Below are 22,994 nucleotides of genomic sequence, written 5' to 3'. Positions count from 1 at the left end.
AGTTCTCCTTTTCCATTCTGCAGTGCAGAAAGGCAAGCCAGTGAAGGAAGCAAGTTGGTAGTGTGGTTTGCAGCATGCTCCAGGTACCAAGTTGCCATTGCACATCGCTCTCCACCTCAGCCAAACTAGATCATGTTCACAAACTACCTCAGTCTCAAGAACAGGTAGCACATAATCTACATGAAATTTTAATGTAAAACCTCTTCATGCAGGTGCCACGTTTTGGTAGTGTGGTGCTAGGGTGACTCAGCAGCTCCAACAGTCTGGTGGTGTGCTGTCTGAACTAACACCTGTGTTTGACATTTTTCACGTGTAGATTTTTTATTTTTTTAAGTCTTATTCATGCCCTAATCCTCTTGTCACCAGGGTTTAGTTGTAGATACACTGGAAAACACAAATATCTGAGATATTAACTAGAAACTTCCAGCCGTGCCAAACCTGCCAGGGCAACAAGATGGAAATAAACTCTGTGGTCACTGACTGTCCGATAAAAATGCCTGTATGTGGCTCTCCAGGCTTTCACGTCTCAGCGATGCTGGCTTCAGTCTCCCTGCTTGTTTGAGTCGTTGTAGAACACCAAAGAGAAGGTGCGTTGCTAAATGTTTTTCCATTACTGCAAAGCAATCGTAATTTTCCTTATGTATTAGTATGGTTGAAGAGAGATTGATCAAGTTAAATGGGAGTGGAACTTGTAGTTGGAAGATTGAATACAGAAATCAGAAATAATGTCATTTAATAAATATTGAGTTTTTTTTTTCTTCAATCACTGATTATTTTAAGAAAGTTGCTGTCTGGTGTTTTTTCTTGAGTATCAGTTTTACAGTAACATGTTTTCAGGAAAAAAAGTATGTCAATATTTCATCTTTGTATTATAAAACTCCTTGGAATTTATTTCCATGTGGCAAGGAAATAGGGCACGTTTTGAAAGGATCTGTTTCTACTGCTTCCTCGGATGAAAATCAGAGTCCTGTGCAATTCCTTGGAGGCTTTTAACTATTCACACAGCTCAGGGCTTTCTTCCTGATGTGCTCCTTTGCTGCTATCAAAGGGTGGAGTGAAGAAAACCTGAAAGTACCTCACTTACTAATGTCATAGGCATTGCAACCAACAGTGGCATGATGACTGTTCATGATACGTAACTAGGATTGGCAGATTCAATGGAATCATTACAAAATCATGAAAATGATTGATTTATGATAAAAGTCACTAGGCACCTAGCTGCATCTCCTGATTGCTCCTACTGCTTGCAGAAGACCCTGATTACAAGTAGGACCGCTGTGACTTCTAAGGGAGCTTACACAGACGCAAACCCTCTCCCTCTTCTCCCCTCTCCTGCGATGCTCTCCTTAGTGGGTTTCACACGCAGGTGTATGAATGCTATCCAAGGAAAGCAGGTTTTGCCTTGAAAGCGATTATTTTGTTTGGGCCGTTTTTTATATATGCTTAAAATAATCAAATGGCTATTTATAACTGGGAGTTGCTGCAAATATAAAAAGCAAGTTGGTTAGTGGCCTGGCACACATTGCATCCAGTAGTGTTACAATGTGGAGGCTCGCAGTCTTCATTCCTCTGAGGATCACTTTGCTTCTTGCGCAGCTTGTGACAACACTTCCCCAAAATCTAATCCTTGCTGCTCAATAAGCAGGCTGAGCAGAGCCTGCGGTGCTGTGCCAAGGCCCTGCTGCAGGGTGCTGCAGTGCCGACCTAAGGGGGAGCTCTCCGTAAAACAGACAGATTGCTGCCTTGGCCGCCTGGCATCTGGGCTTGTGATGTGACCGTACCTGGTGGAAATTATTTATCACTGTTTATGCACCCCAGTACTCTTTACTTTCCTGCTCCTCCTCATTTGGAAACAGCTTTTTTTTAGTTACTTTTCATAACTGCGCTGAGATTAGTGTCCTTGGCAGGAAGCTGCCCAGATGTTTTGGATCAGTTATAATCAGTTGAAAATACCCAACCGAATCCCTCTTGCAAACAGAGCTTTCATCTTAGATTAGTATTATTCTGAGGAGTTTTTTCTGCGCGCTCCCAGTCCTGTAAATAACTGAAGTCACTGCTGGCTGTTGGCCACCAAGGGCATTTCAATGCCCTTGATACCAGGAAAGTGTTCAATAGCAGAGGAGGCAACATGAAAGAAGCGTAGTTAAGTATCTCTGTTCCCTGGATTTCACTCGTTAAACCCCCGTGCACATCCGCAACTGCAATTAAGTGGTTGTCCATGGCAAAGCTACACGATATTGCCAGCACCTTCCTCCCAGCAGAACTCTCTGTGTGACTGGCACGTGTATCAAAGGAGCCTGAGGACTCTTGTTATATTTCCAAGACTTGTTGTGAGTCATGGCTTCAGTGAAAAAGACCCTTTTCAGCTGCCATTAGATGGAGGATCTGACCTCTGAGGGGTGACATTTGAACAGGACCTTTGATTATGTTGCTTACAATATTGTCATTTCCTTCCTAGGAGAGGAAAAAGTAGGCACAGGAAATAATTAACGTGGAAGAATCTGCATTTTATTCTAAATACCTTTGATGACTGTTCCCCCTTGTTACTGCTCTTGCACAACGCTCTTGTAGTTGGCACTGCTTCCTTCTTCAGCTGAGAAAAAAGTCCATAGGATCAATGCTCTTCTGGGAACTCGTGGTAGCATCCACAGAACTGCTGCACTTACTTGTTACGACTGAAATTGAATGAACTTACTGGAAAAAGCTGACAGCGTGCTAGAACAAAGCACAGGGCTATAGATATTTAAATATCTGCTCCAAGGAATTTGAGAATTATGAGATGCGAACATTGCACTTAGGTTTGCAGGTTTGTGAAAGCATTTATCTGCCTCAGGGCAGGGGCACTGCTCTTCCACAGCTTCCCCACACAGGGTCAGTCCCTGGGGTGGATGCTGCTCTGCAGAGCCCGCTCTGCCTCGAAAGATGGGGCAGGTCCATGCAGTCATCCATTTCTCACCCCTCCAGCAGGTTGCTGGGACTCCTGCAAGCATGTTTTTCTCGCTTCATTTTACTGCAGGATGGTCATGGATAAAAGCCGCCATGGAGCAGGGGTTTGGCTGCTGCACTGGAAAGCCTTAGAGCAGGGTGAGCCTTGCACACACGGTGCATTTTAAAATCTGTTTTCCCTCCATACTCCCCCTCCTGCACCCCACAACTCCTGCTCAGTACAACCTGTCCTCTGTCCTCACCCCCCCTCGCCATGCTCTGGGCGCACCGGGTGACGGGGACAGCCCCGTCGGGCCGTCAGGACACCAGGCCCCACGCCAAAGCCACCTGCCCGTGGTGTCAAGGACGGCGCCCGTCCCGCGTTGTGCCTCAGGGAGCACGTCCTGTGCAGCGGCCGTGGCGGGGCTGCCTTCTGAATGAGGAAGTTTATAGCAAAAATAGGAAATTTGGCACTTCCTTAAGGAAGAAAAAGAAAAAAAAAAAAAAAAGGCAATTATTATTTTATTCCAAAGATTATGGATGTGAGAGCAGGTCTTAATAAAGGCTGAGTAATGCAGCCAAGCAAGATTAAATATTTATAATGTTGTGGTTAAAAGCTGTTGTGTAGGGATGTTTTTCCAGGAACCGGCACACAGCTGCGACGCACATCGCCACTCAGGGGGCTGTGGGCACGGCTGTGCACGTGGTGTGCTGTTCCATACCACCACCTCTTTTTTTTTCATACTGGAGCAGCAGTTTGTGCAGATTTGGGATCCAACCCATAATTTTCCACAGTGCAGAGGCTGGTCACAAATTTGGAGCTCTGCTCCTTCCTGCCTCTCCCTCAACAGCACCCTGCGGGCTCGTTCAGAAAAGGACATGTTGCCTCTTTCCTGACGAGGGATATTTTTAGCAATTCCATTTTGAATTTTTGCTTAGGGTGGACAGGAACGGTAGTGGACAAGCAAGACAACCAAGAGGCTTGCCACTGCTGACTCTAACCCCAAATGTTGGGTTTAGAGCTGGTCAGTGGCTCACAACACAGTGTAGGCTGGGAGGGCCTCCTGAGGCCTGCTGGTCCCACCACATACCTGGAGAAGGGCCCGGCCCTGAACAAGACCCAGCTCCAAAACCCGACCGTGTTGCTGTGTCCAGATGTTTCAAAAATTATAAAACAAACCCAAACCAGGCAGCTCTGTTGTCTCTGAACCTAGCAAAGGGTCTCATGGCTGATTGACCTGTCTGCAGATTGAAGGCCTGAGCTCTGACCGAGGCCTTCCAGACCTCTCGCTCCCCCAGGAAGAGATCAACCAGGTGTCACCCTCACGTCCCCAGGGCCCCTTCCTTAGGGGTGCTGCCTCCTTAACAAGGGGAAATGCTGGGTGCAGAAATGGATGGGGAACTTTATAGGGCTGGGGCACGACTGCCCTTACAGGAATGCGGCTGATCCTGCTGAGGAATTGCTCCTGCGTGCTGACGAGCCCATCCCCAGCACCGCAGAGACCACAGGGTGATGTGCACCAGCGGGCGGGATGTTGTGGGCACGGAGCTGGGCAGTACAACAGGACTGTGCCACGCACCTTGGCAGGCTCTTCATGTCGCTCTTCTGCTCCAGGCCGGAGTTCAGCTCTCTGAGGACAACACCGCTGTTGCCCCAGTGGCTCTCTGCAGGGCCATCTCCAGCACTCACCTTCTGTTTGCTTCAGCAAACGCTGGGCAGACAGGTTTCCTCTGTGAACCCAAGGAACCCCACTGTGGATGATTTCAGAAGTGATGTGAGATCCCTTGCCTGGGTTATTCGGTGCTGATGCTGGCTCGTATCATTTTCAAATGCACGTCATTCCCACAGCCACGTCTGTAGCCTAAGCCTAATAGCTACTCTCATGCCGAGCCAGCCACACAGCCTGCGAAATCTCCCCTGTAATATCCCTAGGCTGCTTTTCTGGGCACTCACAAGGATTTTGTGGCTGAGATGTCATCTTTTTGCTAGCTGTGAAATGCCCTCCCCAAGGTGTTGCTGCTGACCTGTGGCACCTCGCTCAGTTATATTTCTGCCCTTAGCCTGGAAATGAAATAGATGCTGGCTAAAAAAACAACACAGTATTTCTGCTTTTTGTTGTTGTTGTATTTTCTTCCTAATAGCTGGCAAAATCCAATTGCTTCTTACCACTGATGCCATTGCAGTAAAACAGACCCAGCACTGACAACAATGTGGATCACTGTACGCACTGCTTGTCTTTAATTGGCATACCCTGTGCTTTCCCATAAAATAAAATATGTGTGGTCAGGTCAGGTAAATATGTTGCCCGTTAGTTCTCTGTTTTCCATGCTGGATGCTTTTTCTGCAGATGTCATTTCAGAGAGATTGAAATAATTTAGTGCCTGTTCCTGAGTTTTGTTTGTGTTTGTTTTCACTCTGACTTCCATACCGCTGTGAGCAGCGAACATTTGGGAATGAGACAAAGCACTAATTGATAGCTTTCCCCAATTAGACTTGGAAAGTTTTGCACAGAAAGAATGAAACAGCAACCCAGGCTCAGAGCATAAACAATTTAGTCAAGGGAATGATCCCTGAGTGAATCTCGCCCTACTGTGCTGGGGAAAAAGCTACTTCCCCAGCCCTGCTGAGATGCTCCTGATGCTCTCCCACGACAGGACCTTGTCACCAGGCTTGAAGATGCATTACGACAGGAATACATCTAAGCAGGCACACATTGCTAAGCACAGTTTTTCCTCCCCACACATCTCCAGCAGCTGTGATGGGCTCTACACTGGGAAGCAGCCTGTTCCCTGGCTCTTTTCCTTATTTCCATGGTGGGGAGCAGGGGTGCAGCCCCAGCCCTGCCTGGCTGCCCAAGGCCACTTCGAGAGGAGCCAGCTAACCACCTTAGGCCTCTGAGTCGTGGCCTGGCATGGAGAATGCTCTCCGGGTTTTGGGGCTCCTAAGGTGCCATGGTGGAAGGTGTGGGACATGACACACACGGGATGCAGCTGGCTGGTGGGAAGGTGGCAGGAGCTTTTAGTGGAGGTGGTCTGGAAGCTAATGGAGATACCAGAGGGTGCCTGGTAGAGGCTGGGGCAGCGGGCAGGGAAGGACAGTGTGTTACGAGGTCAGTGAGGATACTTGATTTTGTTTCAAACTGGTCAGGGCACATCCAGGAAGGTGGGGGACACTCCTGCATGGCTCACTGTCATTGACAGGCAAATGCACAAAGGCAACAGAAAGAATAAATGACTTATCTTCACTTTAATGCAATGAACCAATTTCCTTCAAGATTGTGAAAGGAGCTCAGAGGACTGGGAGCTTGGAAAAGCAAGGCATTCTGCAGCTTTGCCCCTAGTAAGGGACCAGCCTCTAAGGTTAGAGACTGGTTTCTACCGACCTGCTGCTACCTGAGCTGTTCATCACCAGGAAGGGTCGTCTCTACCCTCAGCTGGGCTTCAGGGACCCCCAGAGCAGCACCGTCACTTGGAGGATGTGTCTGGGTGGCAAGAACAGGACAGATGGGACAGCACCGTCCCTAGGGCATGCTCATTTTTCCTAGCCTTGAGTAAAGCAGAGGTCCAGTGGGAAGACCTGCTCCTGAGTACTGCTGTAATGTCAGCTTCAGGACCAAAACCCCATGGGGATTTAGAGATAAGGAAAAAGGAAATAAAACATACAAATTGTGGTGAGGATAAATATGAATTAATAGCAAAATGTCATGGGGCAATTTCCAAAAATAGGTCAAGAGGGGGAGATCGGCTGGAGAATGGCTAGAGGTCAGCTGGCAGCAGGGCCCAGGCTCTTGAGGAGTTTTGGTGGGGTTAGTGTTGTGGGGTAACATCCCCCCAGCCCCTGTCCTTGGCCCTGTTCTGTGTGTTGTGGCCCAGCTGGCTCCTTGCCCTCAAGTGCCGGCTTCTTCTGCAACAGCAAGAGGACCCAAGCCGACCAGCGTGTGGTCTGTCAGCAGGGGGAATGGCTGGGATGTGGACCAGCCACCCGCAGGTGAGACAGTGTTCTGGTCTTTCTGAGGGGAAATCCTAGAACCATTTATGTTGGAAAAGCCCCCTAAGATCATCAGGTCCAACCAGTAATCTAGCACTACCAAGTCTACCACTAGACCATGTCCTTAAGGATCACATCTACAGGTCTTTTGAAGACCTCCAGGGATGCTGACTCAGCCACTTCCCTGGGCAGCCTGCTCCAATGCCTCACAACTGCTTCAGTGAATAAATTTTCCTAATGACCAACCTAAACTGGCAACCAACCTGCCTCATGGGTCAGGAGGACATGGGTCATGTGTCACCTCCTGGAGGAGCTGTTCCACACCTACTCACAGGGCTGACCAGAAGTACAACCCCGGTTCCTCCACCCATAGGACAAACGCCAATTCTTTTCAGACCCAAACCTCTTCGGGACCATTGCACAGGGACATGGATGGCAACACCTCTCTGTCTGTGAGGGGGAGAGCCAAGCCCCCGCGGGAGCACTGCCTTTCGTGCAGCAGGGGAAGTGTCCCAGCCCTGCTCAGCTCTTCGTGTCTCCCTTCAAGCCCTCTTCCTTCCGCTCATAGGATGCCAGTCGGTGTTGAGATTTTTCCAGTTGAGCACGCAACTGTGCCTTAGTCATCCGAGTAGGTCCCTTCCTCCTTTTTAAGTTTTCCCATGCTTAGATGTGACTTGGTATCAGTAGGAAATGACGAGCCCTGTCACTTCTTTCTTTCCAAGCGTTTCATGCTACCTCGCGCTACCCAGAAGCACAGTGTCTGAGCGGGAAAACATAATGAACTCATGAAGTATTACCAATAGGAAGTGACATTTTTCCTCCTATTGTTCATGAAATTCCCTATGGAGTGCAGTTAAAATATTGGAGACATTTTATTTAAAGGCAGGAAGGTTATGTTTTCAACTTAGATAAATTTCTGATTTAATTTTCTGTCTGACTGCACTAAAGCAAAACCTGATCAGTCTGAATGACTTGCAAGTGATCTTAAAAAAAACAATCCCATGAATATAACCTTAAATCAAGGTTATAAAATATGCTTTAATATTAGCACTATTAACACAGTGCTCCACTTACAAGGTATGGCCTTAATATATGCCAACATTTTATTTTATTTTTTTCCCCAAAGAAAGCACTTGTTTTCATGCCTGTGCTTCACAAATGGTTGGCTGACGAACGTCTGCTTAGCAGCAGGGTCCCGAAGGCCTTGAGTGCAGACTGATGTTCCCCTTACGCCCGTTCTTCAGCAGTTCTTTCGCTGATCGGGCTGGGCTCACCTGGTGGCTCTATGCTTTACAAAAAGCAGCTGTAGACTGAGAGGCGTTGTGAAATCTCTGGGTACGCTGAAGTGTGCCTGAGGCAGGCACTGTTGCATTAGCATCTAGAGGACTGCTTCCAACTAAGCTATTTCTCAAACCCTGTAGAGACCAATCAGGTGAGAAAAAAACGTCAGTGGATGGTCATTCAAGCACATGCACCTACTACATTTGCAGCATTTCGTGGTACTGTTTTGGGTTCACCAAAATTTTATTTGAGAAGAAACTGTGTTGGGTGTGGGAGATCATTAGGGTGATTGAACAGGTACTGGGGGGAGGTATGCTTATTTTTTCACACCCCCATGTGTTATAATAAACCTGCAGGTTCAAGCTTCAAGCACCTGTGTTTAATTTTGCTCTGTCCTGCCCCCTCTGTTAATAATACATTTTTCACCAACAGAACACATTCTCATGTAATTTATGGGCTGCAAGTGCTATGTCCTAAAGCAGAAGACTTTTCTCCACGTTATGCTTCTCAAATATTGTTCTCCTTTTTTAATATTTCATAACCCTCATATGGCTTTTGAGCCCAAAAATACAGTGAAAAGCAATCTATAATATAATCCAAAATGATGAGACTTTACAAAAGTGTTTTTCCACAGAATGATTTATAGACAGTCAAGGGTTTGAAGCTCTCTTTTTATTGCATATATTTCTTCTTACTTTACAAATAATTATATGTACTGATACAAATGTTCCTTCACAGAAGGTACATTTCTTTTTCAAAAAAAAAAAAAAAAAAGGCTAGGGCGTCTTCCGAAATAAGCCATTTATTGTTCATTAATATAAAATGTATTCATATTTCTAGGTGGTGTCATATCCAAACCACTGTTCATCCAAATCTCCTGCATGATCTGTTCCCTGCGCTCGATCCGTTCAGCCAGGTCTGCTGCTTCTGCTGAGTTATAACCTGAGTAAGGAGGTCTGTAAAGTTCTGCCAGTTCATCCTGAACCTCTGACTCAGAGGAGTCTTCCTCCTCCTCGTTCTCACTGTTCTCGTCTGCTCCATCACTTTCTGGCACTAGGTGCTCCCTCTTTCCTTGCAATTTCTTTAAGTCTTTAGAGCAGGACACACGGATCACCAAGGCACATAGCGTGAGGATTAATCCCACACAAACGCTGGACACAAACAGAAGAGCAGCTCTTTCTGGGTGATCTGAAATTAGAAATCCAGTGCTTAAACACTTCACAGACTCTGCCAAAAGTCTATTTACAAAAAAAAAAAAAAAAAAAAAAACAGCTGTCATTTCCAGAGTCCCACATTATGTGGCCACAGTGGTAGGGGGTGTTTGTGGGCAGGAGGTGGGAGGGGGCTTGCTGTGCCCTGCACCCAAAACGCCCTGCACTTGGGAACTGAACAGTGCTGTCTCTGCTTCCTCAGATTACTGTGCAAAAATCCCACTCTCTTAAAAACATCACAAAATAACATTATCCCACCGCTTTATTAGCATTCTTAACCACCTACCAGAAGCATATAATTTTTTTCCAGCCATCCTGCCAAAATGGGTCTTACTCTCACTAACAGGGGGCATGGGAAGAGCAACTCCCTGCTCCGAGGAACCACAGCAGCATCTCCAGCCTGGGCTGGTAGGGAGCATTGTGATTCCCGGTACATGCTGAGATCACATCCCAGTATAGCAACAAGGGAGGCAGCAACTCAACTGCTGCATGGCTCCTGCTGTTTTCTAGAAGAGCCGAAACCTTAGAACCTGAGTTGCTTTTTAATGCCAGCCCCTTGCTCACTTCCAAAATTCATGAGACTTTTCCTGTGGTGTTAGAGATCTGGTGATCACAAATCTATTGGCCTCAACAGAATTTGCCTTAGTGTTGCGAAGTCACAAAACCTGTCATGGCTCATAATGGCGATGGCTGGGCTGATTTATTTATTTATATGTTGCTCCTCGATTATCCTTATATGCATGTAAACCAACATTTCCAAAAATGGATGTCTCTGGCGCTGCACCCAGATCGGGGACCAGGTTTTCAAAAATACCGAACAACCAACAGCCCCCATTGAAAATGTTCATTAAAAAAAATCTTGGCTGCAGTCCCTAAAAGAGTTTGGATCCTTCAAGATGGAAAATATTCTATAAATGTCAGTTGCGCTGTGATTGTCCCATCCACAAGACTGCGAGTATATTGTAATAATACTGTTACTATAAATATGGGATTTCCAGCTGCGACCTTCGGCGGTGATCCTCCCCTTCCCTACTCCTTCCAAAACGCCACAATCTAATGAACCAATTTGTCTCATTTTCCTACCTCTAATGTATGCAAATGTAGCCAAGGAGTTGCTAACAATAGTGCTATCTTTCTTTGGAAGTCTTGATTCCTTTGGATCAATGTCGATACCTGCAACAAGAAGAGGTAAAGCAAACAGTCACATTGTAGATGATGAAGCTGCTAAGGTGATATTCTTCTTACGACTTTTGAACCAATGAGTCTGACTAAAACACAGGCAGGCCAGCACTGTGCCACAGGAACCTTGCAGAATGTTAGACCAAATGATGGTTGATTATTTAATAAAACAAATATTGAAATTAAATATAAACAGCAAATAATCAAGATATTGAAAATATTGAGTATACGGAAAACGGCAAAATTATTTTTAAAAATAATCTATTACCAAGTGAAACCCCTTGCCTATTCCCATTAAGCTTTCTGAAACTATTTACTTCACTAAGCTGAACACCTGTCCAATGGACTTCCTAGCCCAATTGCTGCAGGGCACTGCGGTTAGTGATGGCAGTGAATGTGCACTAGCCACGTGGTTCATTTTATTTGCATTTAGGAGGAGCAGGTGTTGGTGTAATTTTTAAAAGACCCTTCACCACAAACCAACTACATTTCCACTTTTACTCTTCCCATCTTTCAGTCAAAGTTAGAAAATAGTGCACTGGTTACGGCCTGCCAGGTATCCGCATCCCTGTCAGTCAAAATTCAGCACGTCTCAGCCCCGGTTTGGCATGACACATAGGCTGACTTAAGCAAAACTTCACAGTTCCTTGGAAATAGTATAAGGAATGTACAGTAGGCAGCAGAGCCTTCCCTCTGTATCGCTGTGACAGCCGAGCCAAGGCCGTGCCGGCCCATCTTGTCCCAGCCAGGAGGGCTGATGCTGTCCCAGCAGCGCTCCCCGTCTCCTCCCTCACACCCCCCTCTGCTGTGCCGAAACATCCTACTGCAGTCAAAGACAAAGGAGAGGAGTAAACAATTATTATTTTTTAATTACCATGCTCACCGTCGTTCAGCTTCACGGAAGACTTGTTGTCAGTGACCAGGGGGTTGACAGCTGTGAGGATAAATTTAGGAACTGGAAAGAAGAAAGGCAAATGGTGCACTGTTAGTTTTGGAAAACAGATCTCCAGTTAATTACTAATCCCCATTACAGCGTCACAGCATGGCTGGGCTTGGCAGGGACCTCTGGAGGTCACCTGGTCCAACCCCTGTCCAAGCAGGCCCACCTACAGCAGGTTGCCCAGGATCATTCCCAGGTGGCTTTTGAAGACCCCCAAGAAGGAAGACTCCACAACCTCTCCGGGCAACCTGTGCCAGCGCTCGGTCACCTGCTCAGGAAAGGAGTGTTTATGTCAAACATTAATCAGGTTTCTGTTGGTGGCACCTCAGGCTTTCCCCGTTTAAAGTCTCATGTGAAGTCCTCTGTAAAGCCTCTGAAAGGAGTGGTCCCAGAGAAGGAAGGTGCTCAGGATGGGCTGGCAGGCTCTGGGTATGGCATTTCTCATGGCATTTATTTTTTTTTTCCCTTGAGAAGTTTTCACATTTTTCTTAAAATAAGTAAAATTGCTAAAAGAAGGCACACCGCGTAGATGTTGAGAGTTCATGTATTGTGTGTGAGATGAATGGGCCCTTCAGGTACCCAGATCTTGGCACCTGCTCCCTGTATTGTACGAAGGCAGAATGATTGATTTGCAGACTTATGTGAAGGAAAAAAAAAAAAAAAGAAGAAGAAAGCAATTTCAAGTATGAAGCTCACCTCTATCCTACACACAAAGATTTGCCAATAAACAGTGCTAAAGAGAGTTAAATGGAACAGAGGAGACCGAGGCTTGGGGCTTAGCATAGTTTTCGTTTGCAAAAACAACTAAAAATAGCACTTCTTTCTGAGCAGTACTCTTCTGTGTGTGTGGGCTCCAAGTCATATCTGTTTCCTTTCCTGATGAGGGAATTTTCTGGGACTCTTTGCTCCTGTTTGCAACAGAAAGCCAACAGAGATAGGGGCGAATGAGCTAATTTCTATTTTGGCTTGTATACCGTCGTAATTCGTAACTGTTTTCCAGCAGCAGAGTAATTTTGTCAGCGGACGAGGTTGGTTTGCTTTCTTTCAGCCTGCGCGCCGAGTTCGCAGGCCTGGCTTTTAGGAGCAGAGTTTGACCTGGAAGTAACTGGAAGGCAGTGAACGAGGTGTAGGCGTCCCCTGCCTACACTTTGTAGCATCCCCACGCTGTAGCCTCTTTCTCTTAGCCTCCACATGGCTGATGCTGGGCCAGTGCCTCCCTGCCCTGTCCTCACACATCCCTCCCGGAGGCCGTGCTGTCCCCAGCGCACCCCGCTGCATGGCCTAGTGCCCGGGCCGGGCCTCCTCCACCTGCACTGATGTTGTTCCTCCCGTTCCCCTCCTTCCCCCCCGTCATTTGTGGCAGGGCCGAGCCCTTTCCCACTGGGTTTGGATGGATGTTCAACAAGGCATCTGAATATTTGTTGGAGGGGAGGCATTTAATTCAAAATGTTATGGGCAACAACAGCTCTCGCACCATTAACTTTAGCTGGGGTTTCATTTCAGATACACAGCACACATGAGGGATTTAAGACCTGCAGCAGGTTGCTGGACAGATTATGTGACACCAGCCGAAGGAATTCTTTATCAGGATAACCGCAGCCACGCTCGGTGCTGTGCCAGCTCCACACTGGCAGGCAGGGCAGGCCCAGCAAGCTGCCACAAGCTGCCGAAGGCGGCCCACGGAGGGGTGAGAGCAGCATCCAGGACACACGGGCATGGTGCCGGAGTCAGCAGCTGCATTTCCTGGGGCAGGCTCCCAAATGCCAGCCTTGGCAAGAGCTGCTGTCAGATGCTACCCTGTGCAGACACGAGGTGATGCTGAGGGGGTCACTGAAGCACCAGGACTGTGAGGAACCAGCATCTCCTTTTACCAGTAGGAGTTAACTGTGAACATACAAACGCAGGCAGACATGCTAGCCCTGATCGGCTGCTGACCACTGAGGTAGGGAGTGAGATTTTTTCACATTGCTGACCATGCTGGTGATACTTTCATGCGTGGCACAGCTCTCAGAGAATGTGCTCTGCTCAGCTGTGTCCCTGTCACTTCAGAGGAAAGCCCATTTATCTCGGCTTGGGAAGCACCAGGTTAGCAGGGATCTTCTAGTGAGGGGAAAGTGTAAAATGTCATTCTGGACTACAGCCAGCCTCTTCCCATGTTCCTTAGATGATCTATAAACAATTAGACCTGCAAACCATTAGCTAATGCTTCAGCCTGCACAGCTCAGTAGGATCTGGCAGAAGAAAAAGTCTTCGACATGTGCCAGCAACACACACGAGCGCTATTTGTTATCCATGTGTTATTGCAAAACCACTTCACTAAAAACCAGAACACATAACCTCACTGCAAACAAACATACACTTGTCTTCCAGCATATGGATGCGTAAGAGAGAACAATCTGTTACAACTATCTTTAATTAAAGAGGATCCCATTAAATCATTCATAAAGTAACTACAGCACGAAGACAACTGCACAAAAATGTTACGTGTTAGCACAAAGGCAGGTCTCCAGCTCTCCTCAGCAACATAAAGAGGGTCACTGTGATGATCCTCACTTCACAACTACACTGGGAGACCACAAAAGAAATTTTCTCATGCCAGCAAGGAAATGGCTGGGGCTCCCTTTCCTCTGATCCTCAGGTACGCGGCGATGTGGCAATCAGTCCCTCACTGCTATTCCCAAAACCACGTCCCAGAGGCAGAGCAGTAACCTGGTGAAAAAGATTTTGCACATCCCCTGGTTGGTGCAGGGGCATGTGATATCCAGCCAGCTGAGGGTCACAATTCTCCTCACGACTAGCTGGCAGCAGCAGGCAGAAGCTTAGGAAATTTGTTCAAGTCTGCAGTTAAAGACATTCCTAAAAGTATGCAACACCTACATAAGACACTGCATTGAAGTCCTGCAGTCATTTTTTCCCTCACTTTCATTCGTATTACACTTCTCTGTCCCATGGCCTTTGCTTTTCAGAAAAAGAACTGTAGGGAACTCTGCTTCCACATGACATAAATATATCAGTCTACAATAAAGAAAATGAAAAACTCTTCCTTCTTGTCTGAGCTGAAGTAGGCTTCAGTCCTGCAAGGGATCTATAACCTCAAACCTTTATTTTAGTGAGACTTTGCCCATGAGAAAGGAAATCCCTCTGCAAGGCTGGAGGCTGTAGGTGTGCTCGTGTGACTCCGGTTTCAGGACTGGGCTCTGTACACAGTGCCACAATTATGCAGCACTGCTGTACCTGGACCCATGGCAGGCAAGAGCAGATTATTTTTCCTAGCTCTGTTGCAGGTGAATTCTGCAGAACAGAATCTTATTTTGATAGTATTTCTTGAGATGTTATAATCCATACTTAATATTTTACTATAAAATGCATTTTTACAGGGAAAACAAACAAACAAAACAAACAAACAAAAAACAACAACAACAACAACAACAACAAAATAATGTAAAAGTTTACTTTGGGTGCAGCTCTACCCATGGGATTGTTCACATATTTTGGGTATAGCCACGTCACAAAATTCCTGTGTTAAGGAAGGGTAGATTTCAGAAGCCTCTGTGTGTGTGTCTCCATATGTGCGCACTGTTTGGCATTGATTTGTTTTGCAAGCAGAATAAGGGCTTTAAAATGATTGTGCTCTTACCACATGCATAGCTGACGTTAAGGTATTTTGTCACTCCAGGTAGGCACGGACTTCCAAAATCCTGGCTAGTGACAATAATTTTGCATCTCTGTTTCCCGTAACACCTTTTCGATAAAACTTCTAACGCCGTGTAAGACAAACAGTCTGAAAGAAAAATACATACAATAAATACACAACAGCAGTGTTTCAGAAATAATAACGGCTACGTGCACAACAAGACACACAAATCTGCTCTCAGTTTCAGACAGCAATATTTGCCTAAACAGGGTTTCAGAATTAGGCATCAGGATTAGTGAATGCAAGGAATTCAGCACTAAAAAAAAAATATGTGAACTTGCAGTAAGCCAGCTCCCTTGTGCTGACTTCCAGGTGCATGCTAAGGTTGCAGTCAACCTACAAATGAGGTGCTGCGTTGGACGTCATCTGTGTTCCCTTCATGATGGCCTGGAAGAACGTAGCACCTCCAAACAGCTCTCCACCTGGTTCGTCTTAAGAAAAGCTTGCACATAAAGGCAGATGCAATACTGTTTGCAGGTCTCTCTCTCTGTCTCCCTGGGTTATCACGACGGTTTGACCAGATACTCAGTTTCAATTCAAGCTAGGTGAGATCAATTTTTGTGCACCACAACAGCTAGGGCTACAGCAGAGTTCGGTGTATTAAAGGTAGCTTACGATCTGCTCAGCCTGGTGCTGCTGGGAGCCACTCCGCCACAGCCAAGGGGTCAAGATAGGCTCAGTGTTTAACTGGGCAGACACCTGACTTCTTCCTGCCATACCAACTGCCACGCTGTTCCAGTCAGGCTGCTACCACGAGCCAAGTCTGCATGCCTAAAGCAACTTCAGAGGCACCTCCGCCGCACGGTACTCGTGCCTAATGACACGTTGTGTGCGCGCAGAGGGCCCCGGCTGCCCCGCTTCTCCCTGTGGATGGAGAGCTGTGGACGGAGCAAAGTTTTAAACATTTGCTTTAAAAAAAAGGAATGTCTATAAAAGCAACTGAATCCTCAGTATTCACATGTGTTAGACCCCAATACACCAAGCAAAAATACCTGCAGGTTTCAGTTTCAAAACAGAAAGCGTGCAGAAATCACAGGTCTGGGGGAAGCAATATTTTTCTGAAGCTGTCTGCTTCCAGTCAGTGTTACCTCAGCTGTCTGGTCAACCTCTATGGATGGTAGGTATTTCTCATTCTAAATCTTCCTAAGCAGGGACATTCTAGAGATGTGGAAACATCTCTCTCTGCTCATTGAAGCTGTCCTTCCTCTAATAGACCTCAGACAAGGATGGCACCTTTGCCTTCCAATTGCTTAATCTCATTTGTGCCTCTGCAGAGGAAGAAGAAAATGGTGCTCATGAAGCTTTCCCAAATCAGCCTTGTTTGAAAAGAAAGAGGAGATCTGAGACTGGAGTTCTTGGCAAAGAAGATGCACCTCCAACAAGTGAAAATGGGGCAGAGTTGAGATTTTTAGGGTTAATCCCATGACACCAGCACAGAGTGGAGCCTCTGGGAGACACTGGGCTGATTTGTATGTTTGGTGAAGGGCCCGGGGGTTACCTTTCAAGACAGATTTTGGGGAAAGCAACTTTCTCTTTCTGGAGACCTAAAAACCTAAGGCCTGTGTGTCCTGGGAGGCTGCTGTGCAGGTGGGGAAGGCTGATTTAAAACACTGGATATCTCTGCTTAAGTAACTCTGCTGTTTTAGTCTCTCTGGAGATCTCAGCTAACTAAGGATATATTCAGGTGGACAATTTAGACAGCTAAGTAGAGTATTTTGGCAAGAACAAAAACAACTGAAGAATATCAGGAGGAACTATCAGATGATTCATAAATCACAGAATCATCCAGGTTTGAAAAGAGCCTCAGGATCACCAAGTCCAACTGCTGAATGGATTGGGAGCACAACAGCAGTCTGGCAAGCTGAATTATGTTTTCTACTAACTTCCCTGCCCTTCGAGCTACTCACAGCTGGCTGTTATGCTGATGGTTTTCTACAAATTCAGTGATACAGTGAGTACATGTTTCATTTTGCCTTTGGTAGATGTTTGCTCTTGTTGCTCTGGGAGTTAATAGCTCCTTATCACCTATATTCATGTTGGATTTGGCTCCTCCACCTGAGGAGCTAGCCGTCATGTGCCTACAGGCTCTTGGCAGGCCAGGTTTTGGAGAACTTTCCAAGGCTTGGCTGGTGTCACAGGTGTGTGAATGGAGACCAAGGCTGGCTCGCTTCTGCAGAACAGCACAAATATTAACTGGAAAGAATCATAACAACAAAAACAACAATTTACAATGGTAACACTATTTAACAGCTATCTGAGGTCCAGGAAGATTTTGGCCTTTAGTGATGCAGTCAAAAACTGTTCAGTTTCTTTCCGTCTGGTTTGTGTGCCCTTGCTACCTCCCTGCTAGATGTCAGCAGGGAGGTTGCTTTGGTGCCGGCTGAGCCATGAGTTCAGCTTGGAGGCATTCTGTGTACTCAGTACTGAAGGCCACTTTTTCAGTGGCTGTAGCTTCATCTGCACAATCTCCCGCAAGCAGACATTACAGAAGTGTATCTACAGTGAACTCAAAGAAGCTGGAGTGTGTTGAAGAGATGTACGAGCTGGTTTCAACCAAAATTGCTTGGGGGGTCTAGTAACAGTGCAGCTGCAGCAACACGGAGCTCATGCTGGGGATAACTTATCCTCCTGGTCAAACACCTTACTGCAGTGTCTGAGAGAGGAGAAGATTCACTTCATGCTTGATTTTGAGTACGAGTGAACAACCAGTCCTGAAGTCAGCAGTCAGCAGTCCTGAAGAAACCACAAATCAGGAGATGAACATAAACACGTCTTGTGTCTTCTTCCTGAACATCTAAGAAATGTTTGAACTAAACTTACATTTATGGGCCTTGTTAAATTGGTACCATATGTTTAAAATAAACTGCCTCTTGAAAAGCACTTTCCCAGCATGCTAGAAGGCTGGTGACATCCACCAGCAGTGGCAGAAAAAGCAGCAATGGACGGCTGGGAAAACACTCCATTCTTCATGCCTTGCCGCTGGAGTTGCCTGTTACCACCAGGGTTGGTGGATCCTTTGAAATGCATGCTTATATGGATGGCATGGAGATGCGGGCACCGAGAAGAGGGTCTTTACACAGCAGTACACTATCAAATCTGACTGCAGCTATTTAACAGTTGGAGCAGACAGCCTTGTTTCTAGAGGAAAGGCTCTTTCAGCTCCCTAATTAGCTTTGTTTAGGAAAGTTTTGGCATGCAAATGACATGCCATAAATCACGCGGGCTTTAATGAGTAGCAATTTGTCTTCTGGTTCCTTAAAGCTTTTCTCAATTCAGGCCGTAAGAGCTTTCCCTCCCTTTCTTTGCATCCTGCCACACAAGAGCTGCAGGTGATGGAACAGCCAGGGCTGGCCCGAGCCTTTTGTGCCAAGCGCTGGCAGCGACATCCTGGCACACCCGCTCCAAACCCTGCTGACAGCTGTCTGCTCCCCCCATCGCCATGCCCAGAGCGCAAGACCCTGTGGGTGAGGGATGTGTCTCAAACGTAGATCCACACCACATACAAAGTCATCTGTTGGTGAAGGACTGGGGCAACCAAAGGAGGAGCCCCACCAGTTTTTCACTTCGATACTAGGGCCCAGCTGCTTGTTGCTTTCATCCCAAACTGCTGGCCTACAGGGCTTTATGTTTGCTGGGCTACGCCTACCCGCAAAAAGAATATGGAGCTTGCTTTTAAAATCGATTGAATGCAAAGATTTCACACTACTACATCAGCATGGCTTGTGCTTTGTGGAGCCCAAATATCAGCTCTGGGGATAAGAACTGACAAGGGGAAACTGTGGAGTTCCGGAGCAAGCTAGGGCTGCAAACTCCTAAAGAAAGTTACGGTAATAACATGGTAATTTATGCAAGAGCATGGCGTACAGGGTCCTGCCTGCGCATCAGAAAAGGGCCATTTGCACTGCTGATTCTAGCAAAAACACTTACGAAAAGTGTTGCTGATACCTTTCTATTCCAGGTCCAAGTTCTGCCAGTAAACAAGGCGGTACGATATGCTAAAAATACCGCTTATTGTCAGAACAGGCCATTCCTTACCAGTGAGTACCACTCCAGGGCTTTCTGCGCTGCTGCACCCTCTCTCTCCCGCAACTCACAGCACCAGCTCCTGTGCCTGCTGCAAGGCTCTTGGTTTTCCTCACGAGTGGCTCTGAGTTTGGAATTCAGTCTGTGAGCATTTGGGGCAAAAACCCCACAGTCGTCCTCTCCTTCTCGCACGCACGCAGGCTCAGAGAGAGGGATCTATCTGCCAGCACCAATACTGAGGAGAAGGCACAAGTGGAGCTCCGTGCTCCTCGGGTGGCAGCAGGAACCAAACTCCTACTGCTCAAAAGCTCAAGGCTTTGGTTTTGTGCAGTTCACCTCCTTATCTTATTCTGAGCCTGAATGCCAAGTACGCGTTTCCCAACAGCTCAAAAATCTAAGCTAGAAAAACCTATATGCAAGAAAACCTATCCACTGCTAGTAAGGAAAACATCAATGGATAAAGTGATGTGTGTCTGAGCATGCTTTAAATGCCTCCAAACAGCTGCTCAGCAAAATGTGACCTTCCCCGTTCACCTCAGCAGAAAGTTACCTGGAGTCTAAAAATGGTGCCTTTTTTTTTTTTTTTTCTTTTTTTTCTTCCCTCCAACAATTGCTTCTTCTCCTGCCACTGCTTTGAACAGGGTTTCTTTCTAGGGGAGCTTTGTCTTGACAAGAGTTGTTGGAGCTAAGGGGTGGAATGGCTCCTTTAACACCTACTAAGTTTCCCAGTTTACTAAGGTTGACGTGGACAAGGATCTTCTTGTATCTGGTGTCTGCACATAGACAGAAGGCATTTTGTAGTGGAAGCAAAATCGAGCAATTTTGTCCCCAGCCTTGCCCCCACACAGTTCAGCCGGCTGTTGTCTCCCACACCCAAAGTGACGAGGCAGCAGTGGCAGAAGCTGCAAGGGAAGACGTGAACCTTCTCCATGTCCCTGAGCTCTGCTTTTGCTACCAAATCGTGCCTCTGCATCTACCCCACCCACACCATCAGTGCCTAAGTGCTTCCAGATCTGAATACAGTTGTTTGTACCCTTACTTCGCTTACAGCTGCTCTCAAGAGACTTACACGAGGGACTGGCTCACACTAGGAGGAACATACATCTCCTGGTGTGGGAAGGAGCCAAAAGCTTTTCAGTCACTGTTGGTGAACAACAGATGCAGGCCCATTGAATTGTCCAAAATATTGATACAAAAAATAAAATAAAAATAAAAAAAGGAATCACAGTACCACAAAACATTGTTATATAATGAAATTGTGATACCTTGCTGGGCTGGAAGGCATCTACAGGATTTTGGAAGTCTCTTTCCTTGCTAATGCCCCTTCTTATTACCTGAATATCATTTCAGTGGAAAGAGGGGATTAGACAAAATCCAGCCCCAGGGTAAGTTATGCCACGGTGACAGCTGTGATGGGAGTGCCTGAATTCTTCACACACACACACGCAGTCACACGCACCCCTTCAATCTCCCTAGAATGGAAACAGGCTAAAGAGAGGGTTGTGCTGGAAAGGACCCTACCTTCCAGCAATGCAGATGGGCAGTCTTGGGCTCTGCTGGTCATTACCACTTGTGGAAGCACAGATCTGACCAGCCAAGGCACATCCAGGAAAAATTTCTGGGATCCACGTTTTGGTGTTCTAGCTTGCAACTTGCAGCTAGAGGTTACCTACTACCAAGCCTCCTTTCAAGTACTTTCAAGTATTAACAAGAGTAATTTATGATTTGGGAAGTGTTTGTTGGCCTGAACCTTCTTCATATTCTCTATGACAACCTGTGTTGGCACAACTCTTCAGCTTCATTTGGCCAATAAATTTTCTCTTTCCTCATGCGCATGTTAGTACAAATGTAAAAGAGAGACCATATCAGAAGAGGAACCAACTGATACAGGCTCCTACTTTGCTGGAGACCTGCTGAGCACAATAGATCCTGCTAAGCAGAACTGTAACCAAAACAAATCTTAGTTTTCTTGTGAACTTTTTGATAATCTTAGCATAACGCGGAATTACTTTCTCTAAATCCTGTGGAGTCCTAACAGTGCCAGTCAGCAGAAGCAGGACACTGCTTAAAGTTCTTGATTTTCCTGCAAAGATCCAGAGATCTTATAACGGAAATAAACACCTATGCTTCAATGAAATCTCCTACCTTAGGCAAGAACTTACTGTGCAGAAGAAACTTTTCCTGAAGGAAAAAAAATATCTAAAATGCTTGGAGACAAGACTTTAAGTGCTGTCCTTTGAAGGGTGCAACTGTGTCCACTCACAGGAATGAATGGTCCTGATGACAAGTTGGAGAACAGAACATGTAAAATACGTAAAAAATCCTCCTCCAGTTTGATGGTGAAGAAGATAAAACAGGAAAAATGTTTTTTACTGATCTTACATGGAAATACCATGTTTTTTGACAAATTCTCCCCTCTCCAAACCTGCATTGAGCAAGATGAGTCATTCTAAGTGCAGCTTTTTGTTTCTGGACATTTTTAACAAAAGTAAAAGACATTTGGAAACAAAAGGTGGAAGTTACACATATAATTAGGTATCAGTCCTGGGACTGAAGTGGTGCTGTTGTTTTGGCTGCAGTGCACATTAGAGTTCCTTGTACTCAGTATTTCAAGTGCTCTCTCTGTCTGAACGAGAACAGGGACTTGTGTCTGTCTCCCACATCCCATCCTGTGTAGGCTTTTCTGTTGGCATAGTCTCATGCTAAAGCTGTTCCACTGCCTACGGGTAAGCAAAACCCAAACAGACCAGAGGAAAACTCTACTGCCAGGGCTTTACCTAGCAGGGAGGCACCACGGCCCCATTGCTTGTCTTCCTCCTCTGCACTAACAATGGCACCTAAGTCAGATTATTGAACTGGCTCAGAAAACACGTCCCAGGGGGAGGCAGTCATGCTGAATGCTGAGCCGAGGCTCACAATCCCACAAGTGCTCTGAGGCTACACAGATGTCATCAATAACAGTGATGGATTTATATACTCTATTTACTACATGGAGAAATGCCTTTATGCTAAAGACATTTCACATCTTCCTGTGTTGCCTTTGAAGCATAGCTCTAGAAATCTGTCAGCTGGTTTGATAGGTTGTTCCAAGAAAAGTGATAATTCAGAATACATCTGTCTCAGTTCAAAGCTGCTGCTTGTCAGTAATTGCTTAGCAGCTATATTGCACATGAGTATCTAATTAATTTGATAACCAGTACTCCTAGCAGGACCACATCCGGTATACTTAGATGCAAAACTGAACTCGGCAGACTTCCTACACGTCATTAGAACCTACAGACAACTTCTAGTTTGCATAGTACTAGACAAAACCAAACCAAACCAAACCAAACCAAATCAAAAAAAAAAAAAACAGCTTCCCTGTGATGCAATGAAAAAAATGGAAAGGCTTGAGCACTGTCATTAGGCCAAAACGAACAAACATGGGTAGACACAACGTGGATGTGAGATGGAGCAGATTTAGCTTTTGCTGGAAATATATACACGTACAAGGGCTCTAACTCTGGAATGAAGAGCAGTAGAACTAAGTTTTCTAAATTGTCTCAAATCATTAAAATCATGCTGACACTCAGTTTATTATTGCTTTCTCTGAGAGAAGGGCATCCAGGCACTTAAAAAGTCTTATTATGCACCCATGACATCTGTATCGTGCTTCAAATACCACATAAATAAGATTTAAGCTCCAGATGGATAGAACTGGAGTCAATTGAATTTGGCTCCTAAGTGCTCAGTCCCTTGTGATAACTGAATGTA

The 22,994-nt window shown here is 46.1% G+C and overlaps 1 protein-coding gene across 4 annotated transcripts in view; it reads right to left on the bottom strand.

Annotated features, from left to right (window-relative positions):
- Positions 1-8,846: 8,846 nt before the first annotated feature.
- Positions 8,847-22,994, bottom strand: part of EVA1C (eva-1 homolog C) — a 37,087-nt gene continuing 22,939 nt past the window's right edge. For 3 of the 4 annotated variants that reach the window (XM_035315624.1, XM_035315627.1, XM_035315628.1), the window contains exons 5-8: positions 15,162-15,305; positions 11,459-11,539; positions 10,489-10,578; positions 8,847-9,382 (exon numbers count right to left, since the gene is read on the bottom strand). In XM_035315624.1, the coding sequence (XP_035171515.1) occupies positions 8,997-9,382; positions 10,489-10,578; positions 11,459-11,539; positions 15,162-15,305 (701 nt within the window). In that variant the 3' untranslated portion in view covers positions 8,847-8,996. The remainder of the gene's footprint in view (positions 9,383-10,488; positions 10,579-11,458; positions 11,540-15,161; positions 15,306-22,994) is intronic. The other variant, XM_035315625.1, reaches the window with a different exon arrangement.

The sequence above is a fragment of the Oxyura jamaicensis genome, chromosome 1, assembly GCF_011077185.1.
Source record: "Oxyura jamaicensis isolate SHBP4307 breed ruddy duck chromosome 1, BPBGC_Ojam_1.0, whole genome shotgun sequence".
Lineage (NCBI taxonomy): Eukaryota > Metazoa > Chordata > Aves > Anseriformes > Anatidae > Oxyura > Oxyura jamaicensis.
The sequence above is the reverse complement of the archived record's forward strand: the minus strand, read 5'-3'. Positions and strand labels throughout refer to the sequence as shown.